This window comes from Hippocampus zosterae, chromosome 18, assembly GCF_025434085.1.
Source record: "Hippocampus zosterae strain Florida chromosome 18, ASM2543408v3, whole genome shotgun sequence".
NCBI lineage: Eukaryota > Metazoa > Chordata > Actinopteri > Syngnathiformes > Syngnathidae > Hippocampus > Hippocampus zosterae.
In genome coordinates, this window is record NC_067468.1 from 6760217 (window position 1) to 6785663 (window position 25447).

The 25447-nt window shown below is 43.2% G+C and overlaps 2 protein-coding genes across 3 annotated transcripts in view; one reads left to right on the top strand and one right to left on the bottom strand.

The window, feature by feature from the left end:
- The first annotated feature begins 918 nt into the window (after nt 1-918).
- LOC127590807 (uncharacterized) lies at nt 919-23672 on the top strand. Its single transcript, XM_052050271.1, has 2 exons — nt 919-2229; nt 23068-23672. Exons 1-2 carry the CDS (start codon nt 941-943, stop codon nt 23636-23638), a joined length of 1860 nt encoding a protein of 619 aa, XP_051906231.1. The 5' UTR covers nt 919-940; the 3' UTR covers nt 23639-23672.
- cntfr (ciliary neurotrophic factor receptor) overlaps nt 3444-25447 on the bottom strand; it is a 184445-nt gene continuing 162441 nt past the window's right edge. The window contains exons 8-11 of one of the 2 annotated variants that reach the window (XM_052050301.1): nt 11234-11302; nt 10902-11022; nt 6250-6376; nt 3444-4899 (exon numbers count right to left, since the gene is read on the bottom strand). In XM_052050301.1, the coding sequence (XP_051906261.1) occupies nt 4899; nt 6250-6376; nt 10902-11022; nt 11234-11302 (318 nt within the window). In that variant the 3' untranslated portion in view covers nt 3444-4898. Of the gene's footprint in view, nt 4900-6248; nt 6377-10901; nt 11023-11233; nt 11303-25447 lie in introns of those variants that run through there. The other variant, XM_052050302.1, reaches the window with a different exon arrangement.

A 25447-nucleotide genomic window follows, 5' to 3' on the forward strand; every position in this document is an offset into this window, starting at 1 on the left:
GCTAAGATCATGGCGAGAATGAAAGCTGGGCAACCTAGAAACTGATTAGAACGGCTATGTGAAGTACCATCTGAAAGTCTCATCGAAAGTATGAATGCAGCACTGAGGGAGATCCCTACCGTAACGATCACAGAAACCAATGAGCTGATATACGCTTCAGCATCAGTGATCCTGGAGACTCTTGGCTATAAGAGCAACCATGGAAGCCATGAGATACGTTACCCACCATGGAAAAGACGGTTGGAGGCTAAGATCAAGGCGGCCCGGAAAGATGTGAGTCAATTTACGGAGGCCCAGAGAGGTGTGATGAAAAGGCCGATACCTGAGAGGTACATCCAGATAACCATACCTGAAGCACTCGAAACTGCCAAACAAAGGCTCCAAGCCTTGTCCAGCCGCCTAAAGCGGTACACGAAAGAGAATGAGGCCAGAAGAATAAACACGCTGTTCGCAACACAACCTGCGAAAGTGTACGCTCAGTTGCAGGGTCCTAACAACAGAGCTGATCCACCAAGACTGGAAACAAAGGTACTGGAAAGGCATATGGTAGAAGGAGGTTGCACATAACAGCAGTGCACAATGGCTGGTCACCCTGAGAGAGGAGCACAGACACCTCCCTGAACAGAACCCAGTTACCATAACAGTGGCAGACATACAGGAAAGAGTCTCAGATATGAAGAACTGGACAGCACCAGGCCCGGACATGGTCCACACCTACTGGCTAAAGAAGCTCACAGCACTTCATGAGCGCCTAGCAGTACAAATGAACCAGCTGCTGAGGGATGGGACTCACCCAGAATGGCTAACCGAAGGGCGAACGATCCTGATCATGAAGGATCCCTCGAAGGGTGCAGCTCCATCCAACTATCGGCCAATAACCTGTCTCTCCACAACATGGACGCTCATGTCCGGCATCATTGCGGCTAAGATAAGTGGACACATGGATCAATACATGAACGAAGCGCAGAAGGGCATTGGTAGAGATACCAGAGGAGCCAAACATCAGCTCCTGGTTGACAGAACAGTCGCACAAGACTGCAGGTCCCGACGTACCAACCTGTGCACAGCTTGGATTGATTACAAGAAAGCCTATGACTCGATGCCACATACATGGATCACTGAATGCTTGGAGTTGTATAAGGTGAACAGGACCCTAAGAGCCTTCGTTGCGAACTCGATGAGGATGTGGAAAACCACACTTGAAGCCAATGGCAAGCCACTTACCCAAGTGTCCATCAAATGTGGCATATACCAAGGTGAGGCACTATCCCCACTGCTGTTCTGCATAGGACTGAACCCCCTAAGCCAAGTAATCACCAAGACAGGCTATGGATACCGCCTCAGAAATGGAGCTACAATCAGTCACCTCCTCTACATGGATGACATAAAGCTGTATGCTAAGAGCGAAAGGGACATAGATTCCCTGATCCACACAACCAGGACGTACAGCAGCGACATCGGGATGTCATTCGGGCTTGAGAAATGTAGTCGGATGGTGACTAAGAGAGGAAAGGTAGTCCGCACTGAAGGGGTCTCACTCCCTGAAGGAACAATAGCAGACATTGAGGACAGCTACAAGTACCTCGGTATACCACAAGCCAATGGCAACCTCGAATTGGCAACAAGGAAAGCGGTTACGGCCAAATACCTCCAGCGAGTGAGGCAAGTACTAAGAAGCCAGCTCAATGGCAAGAATAAGACCCGGGCAATAAACAGCTATGCCCTGCCAGTGATCAGATACCCTGCAGGAATAATAAGGTGGCCAAAGGAAGAGATTCAGACCACGGACGTTAGGACCCGAAAGCTCCTAACCATGCATGGAGGGTTCCATCCCAAATCCAGCACCCTGAGACTGTACGCAAGCCGAAAGGAAGGAGGCCGGGGACTAGTGAGTGTGAGAGCCACTGTCCAGGATGAAACATCCAAGCTCCATGAATACATCAAGGAGAAGGCTCCAACGGATGACATACTCAGAGAATGTCTCAGACAATGGGGAACAGAAGATGAGGCGCTGGAAGAGGGACCATCATGGGAGGACAAGCCCCTACACGGGATGTACCACCGGACCATAACTGAAGTGGCTGATCTCAAGAAGTCCTATCAGTGGCTAGAGAGGGCTGGGCTGAAGGACAGCACAGAGGCCCTCATCCTGGCTGCTCAGGAGCAGGCCATGAGCACCAGAGCCATTGAGGCCCAGATATACCACACCAGACAAGACCCAAGGTGTAGGTTGTGCAAAGAAGCACCTGAGACGATCCAACACATATCTGCAGGGTGTAAGATGCTGGCAGGGAAAGCCTACATGGAACGCCATAACCAGGTGGCTGTCATAGTCTACCGAAACATCTGTGCGGAGTATGGACTGGAAACCCCAAGGTCAAAATGGGAAACACCTCCGAAGGTGGTGGAGAATGACAGAGCGAAGATCCTGTGGGACTTCCAGATCCAGACTGACAAGATGGTAATGGCGAACCAACCAGATATCGTGATCATAGATAAAGGGCAGAGGAAAGCCGTTGTAGTGGATGTAGCGGTCACAAGTGATGGAAACATCAGAAAGAAGGAACACGAGAAACTCGAGAAATACCAAGTGCTCAGAGAGGAGCTGGAGAGAGCCTGGAAGGTAAAGGTGACAGTCGTGCCTGTGGTGGTCGGAGCACTCGGGGCAGTGACCCCCAAACTAGATGAGTGGTTGCAACAGATCCCGGGAACAACGTCGGACATCTCAGTCCAGAAATGTGCAGTGCTGGGAACAGCAAGGATACTGCGCAGAACCCTCAAGCTTCCTGGCCTCTGGTAGAGGACCCGAGCTGAATGAGGGACGGACACCACCCAAGGGGGGGTGAGACGAGGATTCTATATATATATATATATATATATATAAAACACACATCATGTCATTTTGTGCTCATTTCCTGTCGAACCTTTTATTTTGTAGACCCATTTCCTGTAAGCAATTTCTTTTGCCTCAGTAGAACAATACTTCATTAGTAGCCTCATTGCTCTCACCTGTTTCCTGCCCTGCAGTACAGTATAGCCACGCGTGATATGGTCCCGCCTCCGTGTCTTCGTTATTGTCTTAATTGTTAATGTGTGCGTGTTTACTCCGGGTTTTTGTTTTTTTACTCCCTCCAAATTTATACCGTGCTCCCCCCGTATGTTATGATGTTGAGATGACATCAAACATTTTTTTTTTTCAGAAAGCTTTTGCGTTGCAATTTTTTGCTCTTTTGAAGGCGGGAGTGAGACGTTGCATACAAACATTAGCAGACTGATGAGTTCAACATTAATGGAACTCACCCTTAAATGTGCACCAAAACCTCTTCATCTTGTCAAGAAGACAAATATTATAATTCAGACTTGATTGCTATTTTTTTTTAAACAAAAGGATAGAGTTGGCGAGTTTTAGAAAAAATGTGTTTAAATGAGACCCAGGCTCGTAATTCATTGTGAAATGGTCACATTTAATGGATCAAACCTGTCATTGTATATACAGCTATAAAAAAGACCCCAGGTACAGGTAACGACATTCTACTGCTAATACATACATTAATATTTTTTTTTGTATTATTATTATTATTAAATAATAAACTTTTCTTCCATGTTAAAGTTACATATCATAGTTTACAAAATAGGATCAGAGAAATAAGCCATTATGAATGTCGGATTAAAAAAAAATAAAGACAATAAATCCAAACAGAAACAGAAGAACTAAAAGCCTATATGTGTGTTTTTGTAGTTGCTTCTCCATAAAATACATATTAAAAAAAAACACACAATAAAACACATCAGTACTCATCGGAATAACATAACAGCAAGAGTTGATTTTGGCGACTGGAAACTGCAAGAAGACATTTTCTACTTTGTATGTCTGTGAAGGCGTCAGAAAGCAAACTGATTTGGGTTATTTTACAGCCATCAATGCCTCCCAAAAAACAGCCGTATCATTGTTAAAAAGAAAAATATTGTTGGGGAGCTTTCGACTTTATTACATATACTGTGTATGTATTATATATATATATATATATATATATATATATATATATATATATATATAATTTTTGTTTTTTGTTTTTTTGTTTTTGTTTTACAATCATCGTCCTTCTTGACAGACACAAGCTAATTGTCTGACTTTTGTGACTCTTGCAAGTGATCGTCCTCACATCCGAACCAAATCATCGGTTGAATTTTGAAAGCTGGGGTCGCAGATTTCAAGTGACATCATCATTTTTGTGGCCTCTTCTGGATTTTATTTTATTTTTTTAGGCAAACACCATTCAATACATTTCAAATCGGCTCGTGTTGGGGAGCGTTTCACTGCAGGGGAGGGGTCGGTGGGGGGGTGTCTCGTTGAGTCTTTGGCATGACGGTTTAGCTGTATGGGGCACTGGGACAGCGGCTGGGCACTAACACATGCGCATACACATGCTGGACTTGGATGTATGCGTGTTTGTGTGTGAATTCCGCTGTATTTTCACACACATACAGAATGAAATTGGTTGAAAGCATTATATATAAAAAAAATCATAATAATAGCAGAGAAGCAAGTCGATACTGTTACTAACCAAACAATTCAAATTCAAGCCAGCAGGCGCTGTTAGATGACAAGTGTTTTTCAGCGTTGCTTCTACTGTTGCTGCTGATGAAGACGGCGAAGATGACAACACGGCCAAAAAGAGCTCCTCTGAAGAACTTGCGCGTCACCGTGAATTGACCCTGCTTGCATGGGGGCATTGTCCAAGTAATCCTGGTGAGTAAGTGTATGATAGACAGAAATGATCAATGCACTGTATCCTTGGGACTTGTGCAAAAGAGAAAACAAAGATCCAGCCTCCACTTCTTCTTCTTCTTCTTCCTCCTCCTCCTCTTCCTCCCCTTTCCACTTTAAGACATTTACATCTAGACAGAGATGCAAAAAGTTAAAACAATGAACTGATTTTTTTTTTTTAATAATGACAGTCATATAAAGCAAAGTGTGCATATCATACAATCGACTATGCCATCTCCAATTAGTGATAAGAAACGGCAACCAATTGCATTTTGCTTGGTGGACGGGAACGTTGATCTGATTTCTATGAGCATTTTTTGTTTTTCATTGAATTTCGAAAATTGGTTTATTGTGAGGGTGGCCTGGTGGTTAGCGCATAGACCTGCCAGTGCAGAGGTAATGGGTTCAGTTCCAGCTCCGGCCTCCCTGTGTGGAGTTTGAATGTTCTTCCTGGGCCTGTGTGGGTTTTCTCCGGGTACTCCGTTTTCCTCCCACATTCCAAAAACATGCATGGCAGGCTGATTGAGCATTCAAAATTGTCCCGAGGTGTGAATGTGAGCACGGATGGTTGTTTGTCTCTGTGTGCCCTGCGATTGGCTGGCAACCGATTCAGGGTGTCCCCCGCCTACTGCCCAAAGTCAGTTGGGATAGGCTCCAGCAACCCCCGGGACCCTTGTGAGGATAAAGCGGATCAGAACATAGTTGGATGGAGAAAGAATTACACGGACTTCAAATCAGCTCATTCTGCCATGTTCATTTTCATCAAAGTAATGTTATAAATGATCTAGCTCGACTTCAACTGCTACCAACTACTTTGACCATCGTGTTTCCAGGGAGAAAATGGCATCTCCTTGCAAAGACAAGGAGATGCCGGGGACAGTAAGCATCAAGCCTGCCTGTCGCTTTGCGTAGCTCTGGTGAAATATTATCAGTTGGAAATTAAAGATATTGCAACATCACCATAATTTAAAGGGTATCGTATTATCAAAGTGGCTCAACTTTTGACCTCAACTAGAGACGTTGTGATTGAGGAGTAGCTTCTTATTACACTTGGGCTAAAATGTTGTTGATGAAAAGCTGCATTTCGTTTGTCGGGGCTTTTTTGGGAGTCGATGAGTTAGCCGTCATTGCTCAAAACAAACACACACACACCATTAAAGCACCCTTTAAAAGTCGAAAAACAAATGGAATGGGACGGCTTTGGATTGGATTTTCCTTCCATCGCTTTGGGGGGGCTTTGCCTGAAAAGAAATGAACTCCCTCTTCAGCTGTGTTGTGACACAAAATGTGTTTTTGCCGTCGAAGGACATGCGTCACCTGGCTGATGTGTGACTGAGGAGCTGGTCCCATAATCAATTTAAATATGAGTGCGTGCGTGTGTGTGTGTGTGTGTGTGTGTGTGTGTGTGTGTGTGTGTGTGTGTGTGTGTGTGTGTGTGTGTGTGTGTGTGTGTGTGTGTGTGTGTGTGTGTGTATACTCACTACATGATGAGTAGCAGCATCACTAACAGAAGAGGTGAGAAGAAGCTGAGAAGTTTGGCAGCTCTCCCCACCGGCGGTTCAGCCTTATGTGGTGCGTTGGATGAAGGGATGGGTGAGGTCTTCGTCTCTGTGAGGAAACACATAAACACGCACACGCACAAGCACACACGCACACATACACACACAAATAACCATCATTTGATTTATGTTTCGATCTGGTTACGTTTGGTTTTGATTCCTCGTGCCCTTTTTTCGCCACCTGTTTTCGTTATCGGTGTTCCTTGTGTGTGGCCAATTAGCTCCCACAACCTTTGTGTCTTGTCCAGGTGTTTCTCGTTGTCTCATCGCTTAGCTTGTATTTAGTTCCCTGAGTTTCTGCCAGTCTTTGTTGGGTCATTGTGAGCTGTGAGTATGTGAGCATATGTGTGCTCCTGTCATGTTTTGTTTCCTGTTGGAGTTTGGTTTGATACTTGTGATTTCCAGGCATTTTTTTTTTTAGTACTTCGACTTAGTTTTTTTTTCCATTGTACCCTTGTGTGTATTTTTTGTTGAATGCATTTTGGTCAATCCAACCTGCTCCTCCTTTCCTCCCTGCTTTTTGGGGTCCTACAACTACCATCACGCAATTCGTGACAATTTACTCATGTATTGAAGGACATCTGCATGTCACTGCTCCGATAATGCCATACATCTGCTTTTATTCCCAGGGGAATTGACATGTAAAACACCGTTTTGACAATTGGACACCAGAAAAAAATAAAATAAAATAAAAAATAAAGCTCATGATAGCGGGAAGATTCAAACAGAAAGGAAAATGCATTGCAGTGAAAAATCAATTGTAATCTGCAAGGGCGATCAATGTGGGACTTGTTGAGGCAGTTATGAAGTGAACTGGACAAGAAAAATCTGACTTCTTTGGAAGCTGACCAGAAGTAATACAGTTGAACGTCTTGCTGAGGGGAGGAATTACTTTTTTTTCTCCCCCTTTTCGTGGCTACAATTTCTCCGGTCTTATAGGATGAAAGCGAGTCAAACTGCACAACGTGAAATTGATAAGTGATTCATTTCACGAACGTTCACACAATCCAATTGAAGCATACATTAAGTATGTTACGAGAGGGCGGGGGTTGGGGGAGTCAGTGTGTCATCGCGGAGTCCAACATTTTTGTCCTCGCCATTACTCCCAAATTTTTGGGGTTTGCCGCCGATGAGTGATTGGAAAATCTGTTGGGGCGGACATAACGTGAGATGATTTCGCACTGTTTTATTGTTTATACAGAATACAGTAAAAGTGGCATTTATTTATTTATTTATGTTGGATAAATACTGATGCCTAGGATGCTGCTGCATTTTCATGTTGGCCATCAAGTAATTTATTTGGTGGTACTTTTTGAAAGAAAAAAAAGTCTCAATAAAGCTCAAGAGCAAACAAGTCAAATGACTTCCTTTCAATATTCCGCTGTAGTAGTTTTGCAAATGTTAATATGCTTAGGGATGTTAAGAGGGGAAGAAAAAAAAAGTGTTGTTGCAGGGGCAACATAGCTGGCAAAGCATCAGAGAAATCATTTTTGGGTGGAGTGGAAAGAAAATATCATTTCCCTCCCCCCTCCAATTAGTGAGTGTCACAGAGCAGGGGGGTCGGGGAGATAGCGGGAGGAAGCAGCCAGGTGTGAAATAGAGAATGCGAAAGAGAGAGAGGTAGAGAGAGAGCAAAGCAGGGTGCTTAGAACAACAGTAATAAACTTCCCGCAGAGCAGTTTGCTTTTTGAGTGGCGAGACAAAAAAAAAAAGATGTGAGGATAATGGGATGATGAGCAGAGGCGGTTATAGGGTTGGTGCCGATGCAACAAACCAGAAACGACCGGCAGAGAGCAGGAGATCTGGCAATCCACTGATGAGGAAGAAATGTGATTTCAGAGAGGAAAATTGGTAGATTTATGAAGCATGCGCATCAGGGACTGATCTCACAAAGACTCAAATCTTTTGTATTTCGGGTGACGATATGACACAAAATCATTGAGGGGGATCTGGAATTATCCTGAGCCTCTTAGCGAGCCTGCGCTAAGCTTGAATAATATTCACCTCTCCTACACTTGGGCAATTAAAGTGACGTTGACACGTTTAGCTGGGTCAACACTGGTCACTCAGCGATAATGCTGGCGTTGTGTTCCAACATGCGAAAAGGACTTGGACTTGACAATTTGAAAAATATAAAAAAAAATAAGATAACAACAATAAATAATAATTAAATGATGTAAAATATAATTGTAAATAGCACTGTGACTTATCCATTTTGTGTTTATATTGCACTTAATTGAACGGTGTTTGTTGTTTTTTTTTCTTCTGTCTTCTTTCTACCTACATTCTTGCTGCTGGAGGCTGTAAATTTCCCCAGTGTGGGACAAATAAAGGATATGTTATCTTATCTTATATTCATATGTTCATTCATTTTCTGATCCGCTTTATCCTCACAAGGGGTACCTGGGGGTGCTAGAGCCTATCCCAGCTGTCTTCGGGCAGTAGGCGGGGGACACCCTGAACCCGTTACCAGCCAATCGGAGGTCACACAGAGACGAACAACCATCCGGGCTCACACTCACATGGGAGACAATTTAGATTGTTCAATCTGCCTGCCATGTATTTTTTTGGAATGTGGGAGGAAACCGGAGGACCCGGAGAAAACTCACGCAGGCACGGGGAGAACATGCAAACTCCACACAAGGAGGCTGGAGCCGGAAAGATGAGATATATAGCGTGTAAGGATGCACTTTTAATTTTAATGTGCCCTGACGCATTGGAAATTGAAAGCATACAGCGCACACCTTTGAAGTTCCAATGTGCTTTTCTGAACAGGTCGCCATATGGAGTATCGGGCTTCCATTCTGGCATCTCGTTGCGTTTACAGATTGCGGCCGGCACATAGTATCTGATTTGAAATAGGATCTATCAGACGCGGTCCACTTTCTGTCTCGCTGACAGCGTGAGACAAGCGAGACTTTTCAGAGGCTCGCCCAACCGGCCTTTATGCGTCAAGAGCATGAGGGCAGCTGAGCGATGGTCATATCACAGCGGATGAGATTTCATCTGTCTGTCTGTGCGCTATCCTTTTTGATGTGAAATGAGAAGCGGAATGCGCTGCCAAACGTCCCTTCATCTCCAAGCGGGATAGGTGACACACTATTGAAACTATAAACAGGAGAAAAAGATACCCGGAAAAAAGGGTTATAAACAGTACAGGGAATGGATGGATGGTCGTGTTCCCCTTTTCACCCTTTAAAATTATAGACACACGTTTCATTATGGGAATGTAGCACAATACTGGCTTTTGTAGTGGACAAAAACCTTTCCGGGAAGATTCTTTGTTCTTCTTTGAGCAAAGGAACAACCATCTCCGTAAGATCGACAAACCTCGCTGATATTATTTTGCTGATGGCGGCTGCACAGATTTACCGGGAATGGATTATCTGAAATGCAGCAGTTGTGAAGAGGCCTGACAAGGACACGGAGTAGATAATAACGAGCGAAATGGTGATCAATACGCAGGCATGGGGGCGGGGGGGGGGGGGGGGGGGGGAGTGGAAAAGGGAGCGAGGGTGGAAGACGCATCCGCTGGTATCGAAAGAAAGCATGAGTAGAATTCTGATGACCGCCTCTTCTCACCGATGTTCACACAATATAGCTCACGACCTCTCAACTGTGTGTGTGTGTGAGTGTGTGTGCGCGCGCGCCCGGGCGAGGCCATTGATTTGCATGTTAGGAGGCAGAAGGCCACCTTTTCTCTTTCTCCTGTTTTGCATGTGTTCTGTTTCTCAACACTCAAAAGGAACTTGTGTGGTGTAGTTCTGCTAATGACCCATAGGGGACACTGGTACACCATGTAACCCATTATCAGCAAGGCGCACAGATGATAGCTTCGAGAGGAAGCCAAATGAAATAAATGTTTGTAAAAAAAATGTCATAAGTTTGAATGATTAATGATATATTCACACACACATAAACACACACACACACACACACACACACATACGTATATGTACAGTATGTACGTTTGTGTTGCAATGTCTGTACAACTATTTTCAACTATTTCCATCTACCAGAGAGTTCAAGTTTGTCTAAGCGGAGGCAATGAGAAGCAAAATAAAATAATCAATTTTTTCAGAAATTGTTTTTTTTTTTTGGAAGCCCAGCTCTGCTTTCAACCGTGATGATAAAAGCCGCCCGTGAATAGGAAATCTTGTAATAGATTGAATGGGAAACCTTTTAGTGAGATTTTTGCAGCAATGATGTCCTAGCTAATTTATGATGACCAGAGTTCGCAGTCAAAGTGAAATTCAAAATAAAAGCAATAAATCTGGAGGTTGTAAACTCAACACTGACTGTTTACCAGATTTTTGACTATGGACTTTCTCTGCTTGGGCATTTATAAATACACAAAACTTAATCTCCTTTGATGCTGAGGTGCAATGTGGATAATGGACAAGACTGCATCCATGCTATTGATCAGCCCATGATTTTAAATCTTGTTGCGCACGTTATCTGTTCGATGTGAGGAAGAGAAGTTGCTGAATTTCACATCAGCAGATATGAAATACATGTGGAAGGACATCATCACGTTACCGTGTACTGTTATTATTGATCAGACTGACACCTACGCGTGAGGTACTCCACATCAGTCGTGGAGGTGGTCTGCACCGGTTCTTCAATCCAAGGTGTGGCATGCACGGCGACGCTCCAGTCACTCCATGTTCCAATCTCTGTGTCTTTGGCGGCAACCTGTTGAACACAATCAAAGGATGCGGGAAAAAAACAAAACAAAACATTCATGTGCTATTTGGAAGATGCTTGCGCAATGTGAGAGACCAAATACTTGGAATAAATCAGTGCAGCGAGATAGATCCTTGTTGGAAAAGGCACAAACAGTTTTACATGTGCCTTCTCTGGGTTTCCCATTACTTGTAATCACGTGATGTTGATGTGAAAGTACCTGGATGATGTATTCCTTCCCAGCATAGGCATCGGTGATGGTGTGAGAAGTGCTCTCAGACAGTTCCACCTAAAACAAAATCAAAAGAAAGAAAACACAAAAAGAAGATTACACCGGAGGACTCAAGTAAAATAATCATTATTTGTAAAAGTAAGCAAAAAAAAAAAAAAAAACGGAAACACACACACACACATATATATAATTATTTATTTATAATAATTAAAAAAAAATTTTTTTCAATTTAACACCTTACAAACAGTTTCAGTTATGTGCAGTTTCCTTGAAGAGGTATCATTGTAAATCAGGATACCTGTACATGGTCTTTAATATCTTAAATTATCAAGAGGCATTCTTATTAATAGCCTGCCTGACAGTGATAAGTAAATGTTCAAGCCGCAATCGTTTGGGCATGAAATGTTGTGCAGCCCCCCCCCCCCCCCCCCCCCCGATAAAAATAACAAACATGTCAGCTATGGTATCTTCATGAGACTATAAACAGTTTTCAATATATATCTTTTGGGCAAAATGAGGTAAAGTTTGACTTATTTTTTATATTGCTTTGAATGTATACACTCCAGCTGCACCTCTTGTCTAACCTTAGCCCCTTATGGTTAGCACGAATGATCATCTTATGCTTTTTCAAGATTCCCCCGTCGTGATCCAACAATGATCAACTGCTGTAAATTTCAACGGGAATCAGTGAGATTTGAGAAACAGTTCTTGGGACTGGTCTTAAACTCCATCTTGAATAGTGTTACCAAATTCTGAGAAAAAAAAGACAGCTGGCTAGAAGGTTGAAGGCAGTGGATGGGAAGTTGTGACAATATGCGCTCGTCATCTATATGCTAAGTGCTTATTCAAACTCATCAGGTTCCCAAGTATTACACACCACGGAAGTAGGGGATTTGCAGTTCCCGAGGCAACAACTGAAATGATTGGATTTATTATAAGCCAGATGCTGGTAATGATTTTAAAGCTGGTCTTTTTAAGCACACATTTTCCATCCTGTTGCTTTTAACTTCCTATTAGTAGGAAGCCGGATGTTTTTTTTTTTTGAAACGACACAGCGGAGAAGAAATATTGCAGCATCATGAGCTCTGAAATGTATTTGGCAAACGGGAATTTATGAGTACCCGAGTCCATTGGAAGTCAATCTGACAGCTCTTTCCTTCTACCTATAGTGCCAGCCATAAATTATGGGCTCGGCTTTGCAATTGTACCTTTAATGTTTTATGGTGGTGGTATTAGCTCAGCCATGCGGGATCACCTTTTTATTGAGTGCTTATTTATTCCGAACAGGCCTTTCATTATTATTGTGTGCATGAATCAAGGCGGTTGATTTTGTCGTGTTTTTATATTTGGCTTATTGGAATGATTGAACTCCGATGCCCACAGCGGCAACCAGTTTGGCGTGAAGGCAACACCTCAAGAGCATACATCACAATTAAAGTGGAAAGCTTTGGCGTCGCCACAAGAACAGATGCCAGCGCCGGAAAGCGTTTCGCACACACTTTTAAGGTGCAGAGGGCAGCAGATTCAACCAAAAATGTGCGTCACTCGGAAATGCATGTGGTTTTGATTGGATGCACTGTTCTAATTTACGGTTAGTGCTGCAAATATGTGTTTGTTTGTCTGCCTTTGGCTTGCCTCTTGACACGTTTAAGGAAAAACAGCACTCGGAAAGGTGCTGACTTTTACTCTCCGGAAGAACAAATCAAGTGATTTAGTGACATTTGCATTCTGCAGTTTTCATTCGAGACAAGAAACATATGTACAGACAGCTGCACAAGTGGATTACGACAAAAGAGTCATGAAATCCTTTGATTGGACGACATGAGCATGACCTTGTCATGATCCGTATTCTATTTGCCAGAGATTGCACCTGCTATATCTAGACGCTCCGGCGGTCGACCCATTGCCGGAGTATTGCATGCCGTGCCACTGCTATTGCCTATGATTCCACATATTGTTTCACACCATTCGCGGTTGGTTATATTATCGTCGTCCCACGGGAAGCATTATCTTAGCGTACGTGAATCAGTACTCGTTTAACATAGTTTCCTTGCCGTTGTTTTGCAAGCGTTTTCTGTTGTCGCATTTCCTTATTTTCTGGTGCTCGTTTTTACCAGCGATTTCTGTTGTTACGTTCCTTATTTCCTGGCTATCGTTCTGTGACCAGCGTTTTCTGTTTTTTATTAGGCAGGATGTTTGTTTATAATAAATATTATTGTTTTACATAGTCCTTGTTGTCTGCTATTTCGAGGATCCGCTTGTTTTCGTTTTCTCCGTTACGTACGAAGCAGTTCCCTTTTCCTGCTTCGTGCGTAACGTGACAGACCTTCACGTGCTGGCTGGACAACATAACATGAATTTGCAATGTATCACACTGGTCAATGCGTTTTTATGAAATGTTTTAAATTGCAGATGGAAGTGAACTTTTCTTGATGTTTTTTTTTTTTTTCGCTCATTCCAACTCCACTCTCATTTTTTTTTCTCTCGTGCGCGCGCGCACAAACACACACACACACACAACACCGGATTTTTAACCCAGGCTTCCTTGCATTATAAACACAGTGTCCTGCATGCGTCTGGGAGCAAAATGTAGCCAGGCTTGGATGTTGTTCTCTGGAAGATGGCTTTTTTCGTGCCACCCTACCTCCTAGTTCAGACATTCTGTATGAAGAAGACGGGGGACTGTTGTGGCATGGATTAAGCCAGGCCTTGGCAGAAGTTCCTGTAGCTCCTTTTAATGTTACTCTTGGCTTCCCTGACCATCTTTCTTATGTTGATGCTGATTTTGTTCACTATGAGCCATTGTACATTTATTGGAAATTATTTTGCACCCACCTGCAGATTGATACCGGTCTGTGTGCTGTAAATTATGACGGGAAATGTGAGGGAAATCCTACTAGAGCAGATGAACATTATTTGGTTTTACGCAGAGGCAATTTAAATGGTGGTACGTTTGAGCTGATTACCATTTGACATGAGTTTGAAAGTGTTTGGTTAAATCTGAACACAATCACATAAGTCAAAAGTTATAGTTTTCTAAGTTGTTCATTTTTATTTCCTCTTTTAAAACGTTTTTTTTTCCAATCGAGTTGTACAGGTTCTCAGTCATATTGATGCTGTTAAAGTTTTGAAATGTTTCCTCTTTGTCTATTCTTTGATATCACATTTGAACAGAGATAGAAAGACCGCGTGATAGATAAGTAAATTCAAATGCATCCATCAAGAAAGTTGAAGTGCCAAAAATCAGTGGAGGAAAAAAAAGAAACTCTCAACAGTACAAACAACTTTTGCAATATGGCCATCGCATTCCACTGTTGTTTCATTCCGATGAGCTCATGAGATAAATCTCTAAACAACCACGGCCTCTTAAAACACTTCTTCTGGAAGTTTTCCCTTCCAAATAATCTGTTTCTTATCTCATGATGATGCTGACCCCTCTATTTTCAACGCGGCCTTGATCTTCAACAGCGTCTTTCTCCCGCCCACGCTTTGTTTGGAAGAACAAGGCCAGACTTTATCTCACAAACCGAGTGCTATATTTACAAGCTTAATTTATTTAGTGGAATGCACTAACAACATCATCGGAGTATATGCTCCCATCTGTGTACATCTGTGTGTGTGTGTGTGTGTGTGTGTGACCGGATTCCATGACATGCCCTGCGTACACACACTTGAGTGTACTGTATAGTGTGTGTTCACACGACATGCAAAGACCATGTGTTTAGCTATCGGAGCTGTTTACATATCGCCCAAGCAGCGTAACCACGGTGCCTCTTAACATTTTCTACCAAACAGTGCATGTGGATATTTACAGAGAAAGGTCTTTAAAATAAACATGCATACAGAAGTTCAGTCACACGTTGAAAAAAAAAAAATATATATATATATATATATATATGTATATATATATACACACACTCTCATACACACACACACACACACACTCAAGTAGTTTGGGAGAAAAATAAATAAAAATATGTCTATGTATGTAAAAATAAAGTATGTCTTATGTATATGTAATAAACAAACAAACCAAGAAGGGGGTCACACGATTATGTACATACCCGCACAATCCAATAGCAAAAGATAACACAAGCAGAACACCATTTTTTCATCATTAAAAAAGGGATCAGTGCCAAATTTCACACCTTCATTGATGCATTATATCCATTGCTCATTAAGAAATTAAAGGAGAGGTTCAGTTTTTTATCACAGTTCTAAAACAGTTCCCAGGTGTGCTTTCATTAAAATAGCCCCAAGTATCAAAGTGATCCTACTCCCGCCAAATGTACTGTTGGACGAATGCTGAACCTGGCTTCCGTTAGCTTGAGAACCCACTGAACTGGATCTTGCCGGCGCATTACTGCCAGCATTTGGTTGCATCATCTTCCACCTCAACCGGCGATAAGTTGTCACTGAGGCCAACTGCTTGCTTCCACTTGCGGAAGCCAAGCCCAGAGTGTGAAAAATAACAGCCCGGCTGACAGTTTCACGGACCAATCAAGTTCCGCATTTTAGACGTTAAGGCTGCTATCTAATACCAATCTGTGAACCCCAAAGAACTAGCTAATTGAGCCAACTTGTTCTCACCACTTAAAGTCAGTGCTTGTTAACATTCACTAATCATGCAGGCAACATTTAATGATCAAGACATTAAAATACACATCACTTATTGTAGTGCTGAGGCTCACGACATCGCCAAACACAAATACCCTCGACCCACACATTGACAAATTAGCCTAGCATTACAGTAACGTTGTTATCAGATGCTAGCATTGGTTACACTAAGTGCTAATTTGTACTGGGAGAACTGTAACTGTGTTTACCAGCAGTTTTCTGGAATTTAGTCCTGCCTCACGACTTACTGTACCGTACTGATTTTTGGGAAAGGGAAGAGTTCACTCTTCTGTATATAATTTAAGATAAACAAGCTATAAGACAATAATGTTGAAAGAAGTTCAAGTAACATGAGTTTTCAAAGGGAGCTTTGGGTTTGAGTGGTTTTGAAGTTGACTTCATCACAGATGAGAGATGTTGCTCATATTTTACAATTTTTAGGCTTATATTTTTTTCCATTAAGTATCACAATATTAGAAACAGCTCTGAGTCTGATGATGCCGTTGCACTGCTCCATTGAATTCAGTTTCAATTTACAAATGAAAAAAAAAAACGGATTCCCTTAATTGTCGTTTCTAGAGCAATGAACGTCAGGAGACCAAGAGCAATGTCAAAGGGAGGGAGAAAATAATGTTGGAGTCGGTTGCTGTCATTTGCAAAATACATAATGACATTGCATATATTGGATCAAGCGCGTTGTGAAATAAAATATATATAATTTCTTCTCGTGTGAGTATGAGTGTCTCTTGGGTTGATCTGCTGTACCAAACAAGCAATTAGACTGCTAAAGTAATAACATTTGGATTTTCACCAATCATAAAAGAGCATATACCCAAAGGGATTTGGACATACTGCATGCGGCCAAACACAACGCCTGCCAACAACAACAACAACATATTTACCCATAAAACATCACGTTGATTCACTTCACTGCTCCCATGATAGTTGTGATGATAAAAGATCTACCCAGAAGAATTGACCAGTGAAGCTTTTTATTTTATCCTCACTCTGGTGACATCTCTTCATCCCATGCATAAACACCAAAAGTTTGTTCATTATGAACAGCATATGTGAGCAGGAATATGGCACAGAGAAGTAGGAAAAAGATGCACCTGGATTGTCTACCCTTTTTCAACGTCCCTCAGCCTTCAGCCTGGCATGTGAAATCCATGGTGGGGTCCAATTATTATTAATAGCCTCCAGACGGGACTTGCTTGGCTGCATATTTTTTTAGGCCGTGGTCGGCTACGCTATTTGCGCAACACTGCGGCATCCAGCCAATAGTCTTGAATGACGCCCTTTGCAACAACTCCTGGCAAGTATTACCGAAGACAACAGTAAATAGACCTCGACCCCACCTTGAGTAAGTCGGCAGCACAGCCGTATCGAATGTGGCAAAGTGAAGTGATTTGTGAAGATGCCTCGTTCACTTGCTCCATGGAGATCAATATTCAACGATTGCTTTTGATTGTACGAAGCCATTCTGACTTCATTTTACCGATGTAATTGGCCAATTGGATGGCTAATACGATGGGCACGTCCAATATGGTGGACGCATTGACGTATGGCTTGGAACGGGCAATCGCAGTTGACATTAAAAGAAACAAGAAAGAAAGAAAAGCGAAGGCTTTTGTTAAAACGAAAAGGACGACATGAAATTATACCTCCACTATCATTTGGGATTTTATTTAAAACACATAAAATCCTTGTCCAGATATTTATTTACGATCCCTGAAACTTTGACTGATAGAACACATACACCGTGAACGTCTGCATAGCATGCCGTATGCAAATCCTGTCGTCCTGTCTAAAGGACTGAAGCCGAAATGCACCACATTCTCACAACTCACAAACACACATGCACATTCACACACTCCAAAAGCTTCTAATCCAGAAGAGAGGAGCAAAGAGGAAGTGTGAACATTCCCCCAAGATTGCACACAAACTCTGAGTAAAAGAGAGTGACCTCCTAATTTTCACACATCCTGTCTTGTCATTTTCTCATCTTCTATTTACATTTTCTCATCTCTCTCTCTCTCTCTCTCTCTCTCTGTCTCTCTCTCTCTCTCTCTCTATATATATATATAAATAAATAAAATCCTCGTCTCATCCCCCCTCGGGTGGTGTCCATCCCTCATTCAGCTCGGGTCCTCTACCAGAGGCCAGGAAGCTTGAGGGTTCTGCGCAGTATCCTTGCTGATCCCAGCACTGAACATTTCTGTACTGAGATGTCCGATGTTCCCGGGATCTGTTGCAACCACTCATCTAGTTTGGGGGTCACTGCCCCGAGTGCTCCGACCACCACAGGCACGACTGTCACCTTTACCTTCCAGGCTCTCTACAGCTCCTCTCTGAGCCCTTGGTATTTCTCGAGTTTCTCATGTTCCTTCTTCCTGATGTTTCCATCACTTGGGACCGCTACATCCACTACAAGGGCTTTCCTCTGCCCTTTATCTATGATCACGATATCTGGTTGGTTCGCCATTACCATCTTGTCAGTCTGGATCTGGAAGTCCCACAGGATCTTCGCTCTGTCATTCTTCATCAACTTCGGAGGTGTTTCCCATTTTGACCTTGGGGTTTCCATTCCATACTCCGCACAGATGTTTCGGTAGACTATGCCAGCCACCTGGTTATGGCGTTCCATGTAGGCTTTACATGCCAGCATCTTACACCCTGCAGTTATGTGTTGGATCGTCTCAGGTGCTTCTTTGCACAACCTACACCTTGGGTCTTGTCTGGTGTGGTATATCTGGGCCTCAATGGCTCTGGTGCTCAGGGCCTGCCCCTGACCCAGATAGCCAGTTACATTTTACAGTACTAGGTGTCATCCGTGTAAAGGCTTGCCATGAATTGTAAAGGTCAGAAAGGGGGGGAATGGCAATGAGATAAGATAAACAGTACGAAAACAAGATTAGGATGGAAGATTTGTGATCAATTATTTATCAAAAAAAAAGAGAAAGGACCTAAAATCAAGATGGAAACCAGAGTGCCGGAGACATGGAGCGAATTGGCGTCGGTGGTCAGATCTAATCCACTGAGCATGTCTGTTGTCCTGGAAAGGAAACCCAATTATATGGCACTTCCACTGGCCTGATGCCGCTCGGTGGGTGTATGTGTGTGCTTACACTGAGAAGCTTGGTCTCATTACGTTGACTGACAGCTCCTATTTTTCCAGCATGCTCTCCTCCCATATACCAGCGTATACATGCACTTGTGTGCGCACACAAACGCCAGGTTCGGGGGATCTTTCACGAGATGGTATTTCTTGCAGCTTGAAACCCCCAAATCACCCAAGCAGCAATTACTGTAAGAGGGCGCGAAATCTTCCAGCAGGTCTAAAAGCATCTTCAGAGCTTGTACACGTGCAGCATTGAAGGTGACACACGTCAAGTCCGGCTTTCAAAACGGTTATATATTCAAACGTTGTGAGCGATAACCTTTTGATCAAGCTTGTTCTTTTGTCACGTTTCTGAACAGCTCCTGTCACACCTGCAACACGGTCACCTCTCTATTGTTGAAAATAGACCCCGCATGATGACAAATTGTTCATCCACATGTCTTTTTTTCACCACTTGTTCTGTTCAGGGTTCTCTGTGAGCTGGAGCCTGTCCCAGCTCACTTGGGATGAGAAGCCATTCAAACATATGTTAACTAAAGTCACACACACACAGAAAAATAAAATAAAATACTGAATGCTCATCTAGCAATGTAATAACTGAAGAAACACCAGCTTCACGACCACCACTTGGATATACGCCTCAATTGTTTGCCTCTCGACTCTTTGAATATTGTGAAAATGTCGAAAGATGACTAATCGCAAACGATTAGCCATTGATTTATCTTCTTTTTGATATTGGAGGAATTCCGATAATTTCATAATCCGGTAATGACGCATTTCATTTACTTGAGTGGTCAATAATAAATGACACTAATATGAATTCTATTTAATTAAGAACGTCCAAATGAATCGTGATGCAATTTATAACACTAAACATGTTTAAACTTGTGTTTAAGCACAACCGTCATTTTGATTTGATGCAACACAAAAATACGGGAGATGTACTGTCTGTTATAAATCCCGTTCTATATTCTGTGATTATTTTTATTCCTATTATTTGAAGACTTGTTTGTACTTGTTGCACATGTTTAACAATGACTACAAATAAAGTGTATTTAATAAGTGACTTCTTCCTACACTTCAAATTCTTTAGGACTCAATTGTCACGTAGAAAAGCAAGCAGTCCTGCTCATATTTCACCTTTGTATATTTTAAAAACCCTCAACATAACATGCATGATTTGGGAATATGGCGGGAAGTTGTAGGACCTGGTGCAAACCCATGCCAGCTTGGGGAGACGGTATCGCATTCAAACAGCAAGAGTGGAACCAAGAATGGACGCAGACTGCTGAGCGGATGAAAGAGGGGCACCGAGCAACAGACATTTGAACCGTTTCATGTGCCCCCTTTCCATCAACAACAAAAAAAAAGTTATTTTTTTAATTAAATAATGACGTACGATAAAAAGCAAGAGCAGATAACACATGATGAGGAGCTAAATTGCTGAAAGCCAACCGTGTCTGCATTTTACAATGAAAATAAACCCCACAGAGGCTTGAAATAACCTTTAAGACAAACCCATTTTTTATGAGTTGAAAACGCCAACATTTTTTTTTCTTTTCGTTGAACGCAAAAGAATTTGATGTGTTTCTGGAGCCAAGCTAAATGATGATGACTGGAACGCGTAGCTGGCCCTGATAAATGACGTGTCTGTGCCAGTGTCCTTCTGATGGGATGTTTTCCCCCAATCAAGGTCTAAACATTTATCATGTGCAGTCATAGATACAGATGGATGCCTTAAGGGGTGGATGCTGAGATAGCTGGCTTATTGCATGGATGGAAGGATTGGATGGATGGATGACAAGGTGATAGCCGAGAGTGGAAGACACGATATCTGTAAGTAAAAAAAAAAGTGGGGGGAAGCATGTCTACAAAGAGATGAGGAATGCAATGGAATGAAAAACATTAAATGGAATCGATCTATCTATCTACAGATATTTTCATACGGTTTTGCTGGCTTTTATGCATAACCAGTCCTCATGTCGCCCTGTGCTCGAGTATTAGCATCACATTTTATGACTTGCTCAGCCAGAAGATTTCATATACGTATACCAATCACTTTAATTAGGGGGACAAGAATGTTTTAATTTGACTGGTTTTATTTATTTATTCATATGTATGCGAGCATCTCAACGCTTTGTCTCTGGGTGAGTGTGTGTGTGTGTGCATGTGTGTGTGTGTGTGTGTGTATGTACACGTGTTTGCTCTTGCACATTTCTATGCACAAGTCTGACTGCATGAGTATTCGCATTTTTTCAGTCGAATGGATTTCAGCGTCACCCCCAAAGGGAAATTACAGCACAGCAGATGTAGTTTCATAACATAGCGGAAAAAGAATATTGAGCAATGTGAAATTGTTCTCATCACAGTGACTGGTCCATTGCTTTTAATTGCTCAGAGAGTTGGGCTCCACTTCTCGCAGAAGACAGCATTCGAAAGAGGTCATGGGAAATAGATTTGTTGAACAGTGTAAGGCAAGTGGATGCGGTGATGTGAGGTGAGGTATTCACAATCGGTCAGATTTAGAAAATGTAAATATAATTTTTGGAGTTTGATATATATATATATATATATCCATCCAACCATTTTCCACCGCTTATCCGGGGTCGGGTCAGTAGCTTTAGGAGGGAAGCCTCAACTTCCCTCTCCCCAGCCACTTCTTCGAGCTCTTCCTGGAGGATCCCAAGGCGTTCCCAGGCTAGCTGGGTGACATAGACTCTCCAGCGTGTTCTGGGTCATCCCTGGGGTCTCCTGCCAGTGGGACATGCCCGGAACACCTCAACAGGGAGGCATCCAGAGGCATCCTAATGAGATGCCCGAGTATACTGTATATATACACTGTATATAGTATATACTGTACATATACCTGTATATATATATATATATATATATATATATAATGTCCACACCTACTGGCTAAAGAAACTCACAGCACTCCATGAGCGCCTAGCAGTACAAATGAACCAGCTGCTGAGGGATGGGACTCACCCAGAATGGCTAACCGAAGGGCGAACGATCCTGATCATGAAGGATCCCTCGAAGGGTGCAGCCCCATCCAACTATCGGCCAATAACCTGTCTCTCCACAACATGGAAGCTCATGTCAGGCATAATTGCGGCTAAGATAAGTGGACACATGGATCAATACATGAACGAAGCACAGAAGGGCATTGGTAGAGATACCAGAGGAGCCAAACATCAGCTCCTGGTTGACAGAACAGTCGCACAAGACTGCAGGTCCCGACGTACCAACCTGTGCACAGCCTGGATTGATTACAAGAAAGCCTATGACTCGATGCCACATACATGGACCACTGAATGCTTGGAGTTGTATAAGGTGAACAGGACCCTAAGAGCCTTCGTTGCGAAATCGATGAGGATGTGGAAAACCACACTTGAAGCCAATGGCAAGCCACTTACCCAAGTGTCCATCAAATGTGGCATATACCAAGGTGATGCACTCTCCCCACTGCTGTTCTGCATAGGACTGAACCCCCTAAGCCAAGTAATCACCAAGACAGGCTATGGATACCGCCTCAGAAATGGAGCTACAATCAGTCACCTCCTCTACATGGATGGCATAAAGCTGTAGGCTAAGAGCGAAAGGGACATAGATTCCCTGATCCACACAACCAGGACCTACAGCAGCGACATCGGGATGTCATTCGGGCTTGAGAAATGTAGTCGGATGGTGACTAAGAGAGGAAAGGTAGTCCGCACTGAAGGGGTCTCACTCCCTGAAGGAACAATAGCAGACATTGAGGACAGCTACAAGTACCTCGGTATACCACAAGCCAATGGCAACCTCGAACTGGCAACAAGGAAAGCGGCTACGGCCAAATACCTCCAGCGAGTGAGGCAAGTCCTAAGAAGCCAGCTCAATGGCAAGAATAAGACCCGGGCAATAAACAGCTATGCCCTGCCAGTGATCAGATACCCTGCAGGAATAATAAGGTGGCCAAAGGAAGAGATTCAGACCACGGACGTTAGGACCCGAAAGCTCCTAACCATGCATGGAGGGTTCCATCCCAAATCCAGCATATCGAGGCCCAGATAAACCACACCAGACAAGACCCAAGGTGCAGGTTGTGCAAAGAGGCACCTGAGACGATCCAACACATAACTGCAGGGTGTAAGATGCTGGCAGGGAAAGCCTACATGGAACGCCATAACCAGGTGGCTGGCATAGTCTACCGAAACATCTGTGCGGAGTATGGACCGGAAACCCCAAGGTCAAAATGGGAAACGCCTCCGAAGGTGGTGGAGAATGACAGAGCAAAGATCCTGTGGGACTTCCATATCCAGACTGACAAGATGGTAATGGCGAACCAACCAGATATCGTGATCATAGATAAAGGGCAGAAGAAAGCCGTTGTAGTGGATGTAGCGGTCCCAAGTGATGGAAACATCAGGAAGAAGGAACATGAGAAACTCGAGAAATACCAAGGGCTCAGAGAGGAGCTGGAGAGAGCCTGGAAAGTAAAGGTGACAGTCGTGCCTGTGGTGGTCGGAGCACTCGGGGCAGTGACCCCCAAACTAGATGAGTGGCTGCAACAGATCCCGGGAACAACATCGGACATCTCAATCCAGAAATGTGCAGTGCTGGGAACAGCAAGGATACTGCGCAGAACACTCAAGCTTCCTGGCCTCTGGTAGAGGACCCGAGCTGAATGAGGGACGGACACCACCCGAGGGGTGAGATGAGGATTTTATATATACAGTGCACTCCGCTTAATAGAACACCATTGGGCCGAAGCGCTTCTGTTCTACTAAGCGGGGTTTCTATTAACCGGAGACACTTTATTAGGTACACCTTCAGACACGTCGACGACCAAGTTATGCACGCAGAAAACCCCCTGCTGACGAGTTAGAAGAGATATTTCGACTGTGGACGTCCATATCTTTAATCAAACAACAACTTTAATCAACTTCAGTCAAACATCCCAAATCACGAGAAAAATTTAGTTACTTTTGTCTGGAAACAGGAGTCCGTAATTTTGCGGTTGACTTCCCTCTGAATGCGCTGGATAAGAGGGAAGTCCTGGTAACCGCGGGCGTACCTTCTGAGAATCCGGCAATGCATCGTATCGTCTGAGTATGTCCTTCTTATCCGCAGGTGATAGCCCTCGTCTCTTGAATGAAGTTGAAGCCATTGTGACGTGCGTGTGTCTATGTGTGGAGTGACGCGTGCTACCTGTTACTGTATAGGGCTAGAACTACCGCGTTTTCTCGCGATAGTGGTACATTATCGCGATAGCTACACTTCGTCTCTCTCTCGTCTCTTGAATGAAGTTGAAGCCATTGTGACGTGCGTGTGTCTATGTGTGGAGTGACGCGTGCTACCCGTTACTATATATGGCTAGAACTACCGCGTTTTCTCGCGATAGTGGTACAGTATCGCGATAGCTACACTTCGAAAACCACTAGTTTTCAATGTTCATTGCTTACGGCCTGTTCTATTAAGCGGAGATCTGTTCTACTAAGCGGAGTATCTTTATAGGAAATTGCATTAGGCAAATCTGTTCCAGAGCCTTTTGCTCTATTAAGCGGATTACTCTATTAACCGGTGTTCTATTAAGCGGAGTGCACTGTATATATATATATATATATATATATATATATATATATATATATATATATATATATACATACATACACACACACACACAGGATATATATATATATGGCCTAATAATGCCACTGGTGTGCTTAATGAAACTAAAGTAATCAACTCAACTCAAAAGAAAGGAATTATATGATAACGTAACCCCAATTTGTAGCACTAACCGACTCTAACAGCAGTAAAGTCATAATTATACACCGGTCCCACTGCACAGTACGCGACTCTCCTTTGTGCAGTTCTGCTTACGACTGACACTTTTGTTTTTGGCTCGTCAACCTGACGGTGTAACTTAGCCCATTCGTATGAACTCAAGTTGGCTAAATTTGCACATTATTTTGAACAATTATAGTAAATGGCGTAGGATTTCATTCGTATCAATTTTCCGATCCGTTTTATCCTCACAAGGGTCGCAGGGGCGCGGGAGCCTATCACAGCCGTCTTCAGGCAGTTGGCGCCGGACACCCTGAAGTGGTTGCCAGCAAATCACGGGGCACACGCAGATTAACAACCATTCGTGCTCACAATCACACCTAGGGACAATTTGGAGTGTTCAATCAGCCTGCCATGCATTTTTTTGGAATGCGGTAGGAAACCAGAGTACCCGGAGAAAACCTACGCAGGCACGGGTGAGAACATGCAAACTCCACACAGGAACGCCAGAGCCGGAATCGAACCCTGCATCTCTGCACTGTGAGGCCGATGTGTTAACTCATAGGTGTCAAACTCAGGTCCTGGAGGGCCGCTGTCCTGCATGTTTTCCAAGTCTCCCTGCTGCAACACACCTGATTCAAATGAACAGGTTCAATGTCAGGCTTGCGCAGAGCTTGCTGATGATCTAATCA

Excerpts from the sequence above, each read along its gene's own strand:
- LOC127590807 (XM_052050271.1), top strand. The coding sequence starts at position 941 with ATGGATCAATACATGAACGAAGCGCAGAAGGGCATTGGTAGAGATACC. Across the intron at positions 2,230-23,067 it reads AGACAAGACCCAAGGTGTAG|GTTGTGCAAAGAGGCACCTG; the intron begins GTTGTGCAAAGA and ends CCCAAGGTGCAG.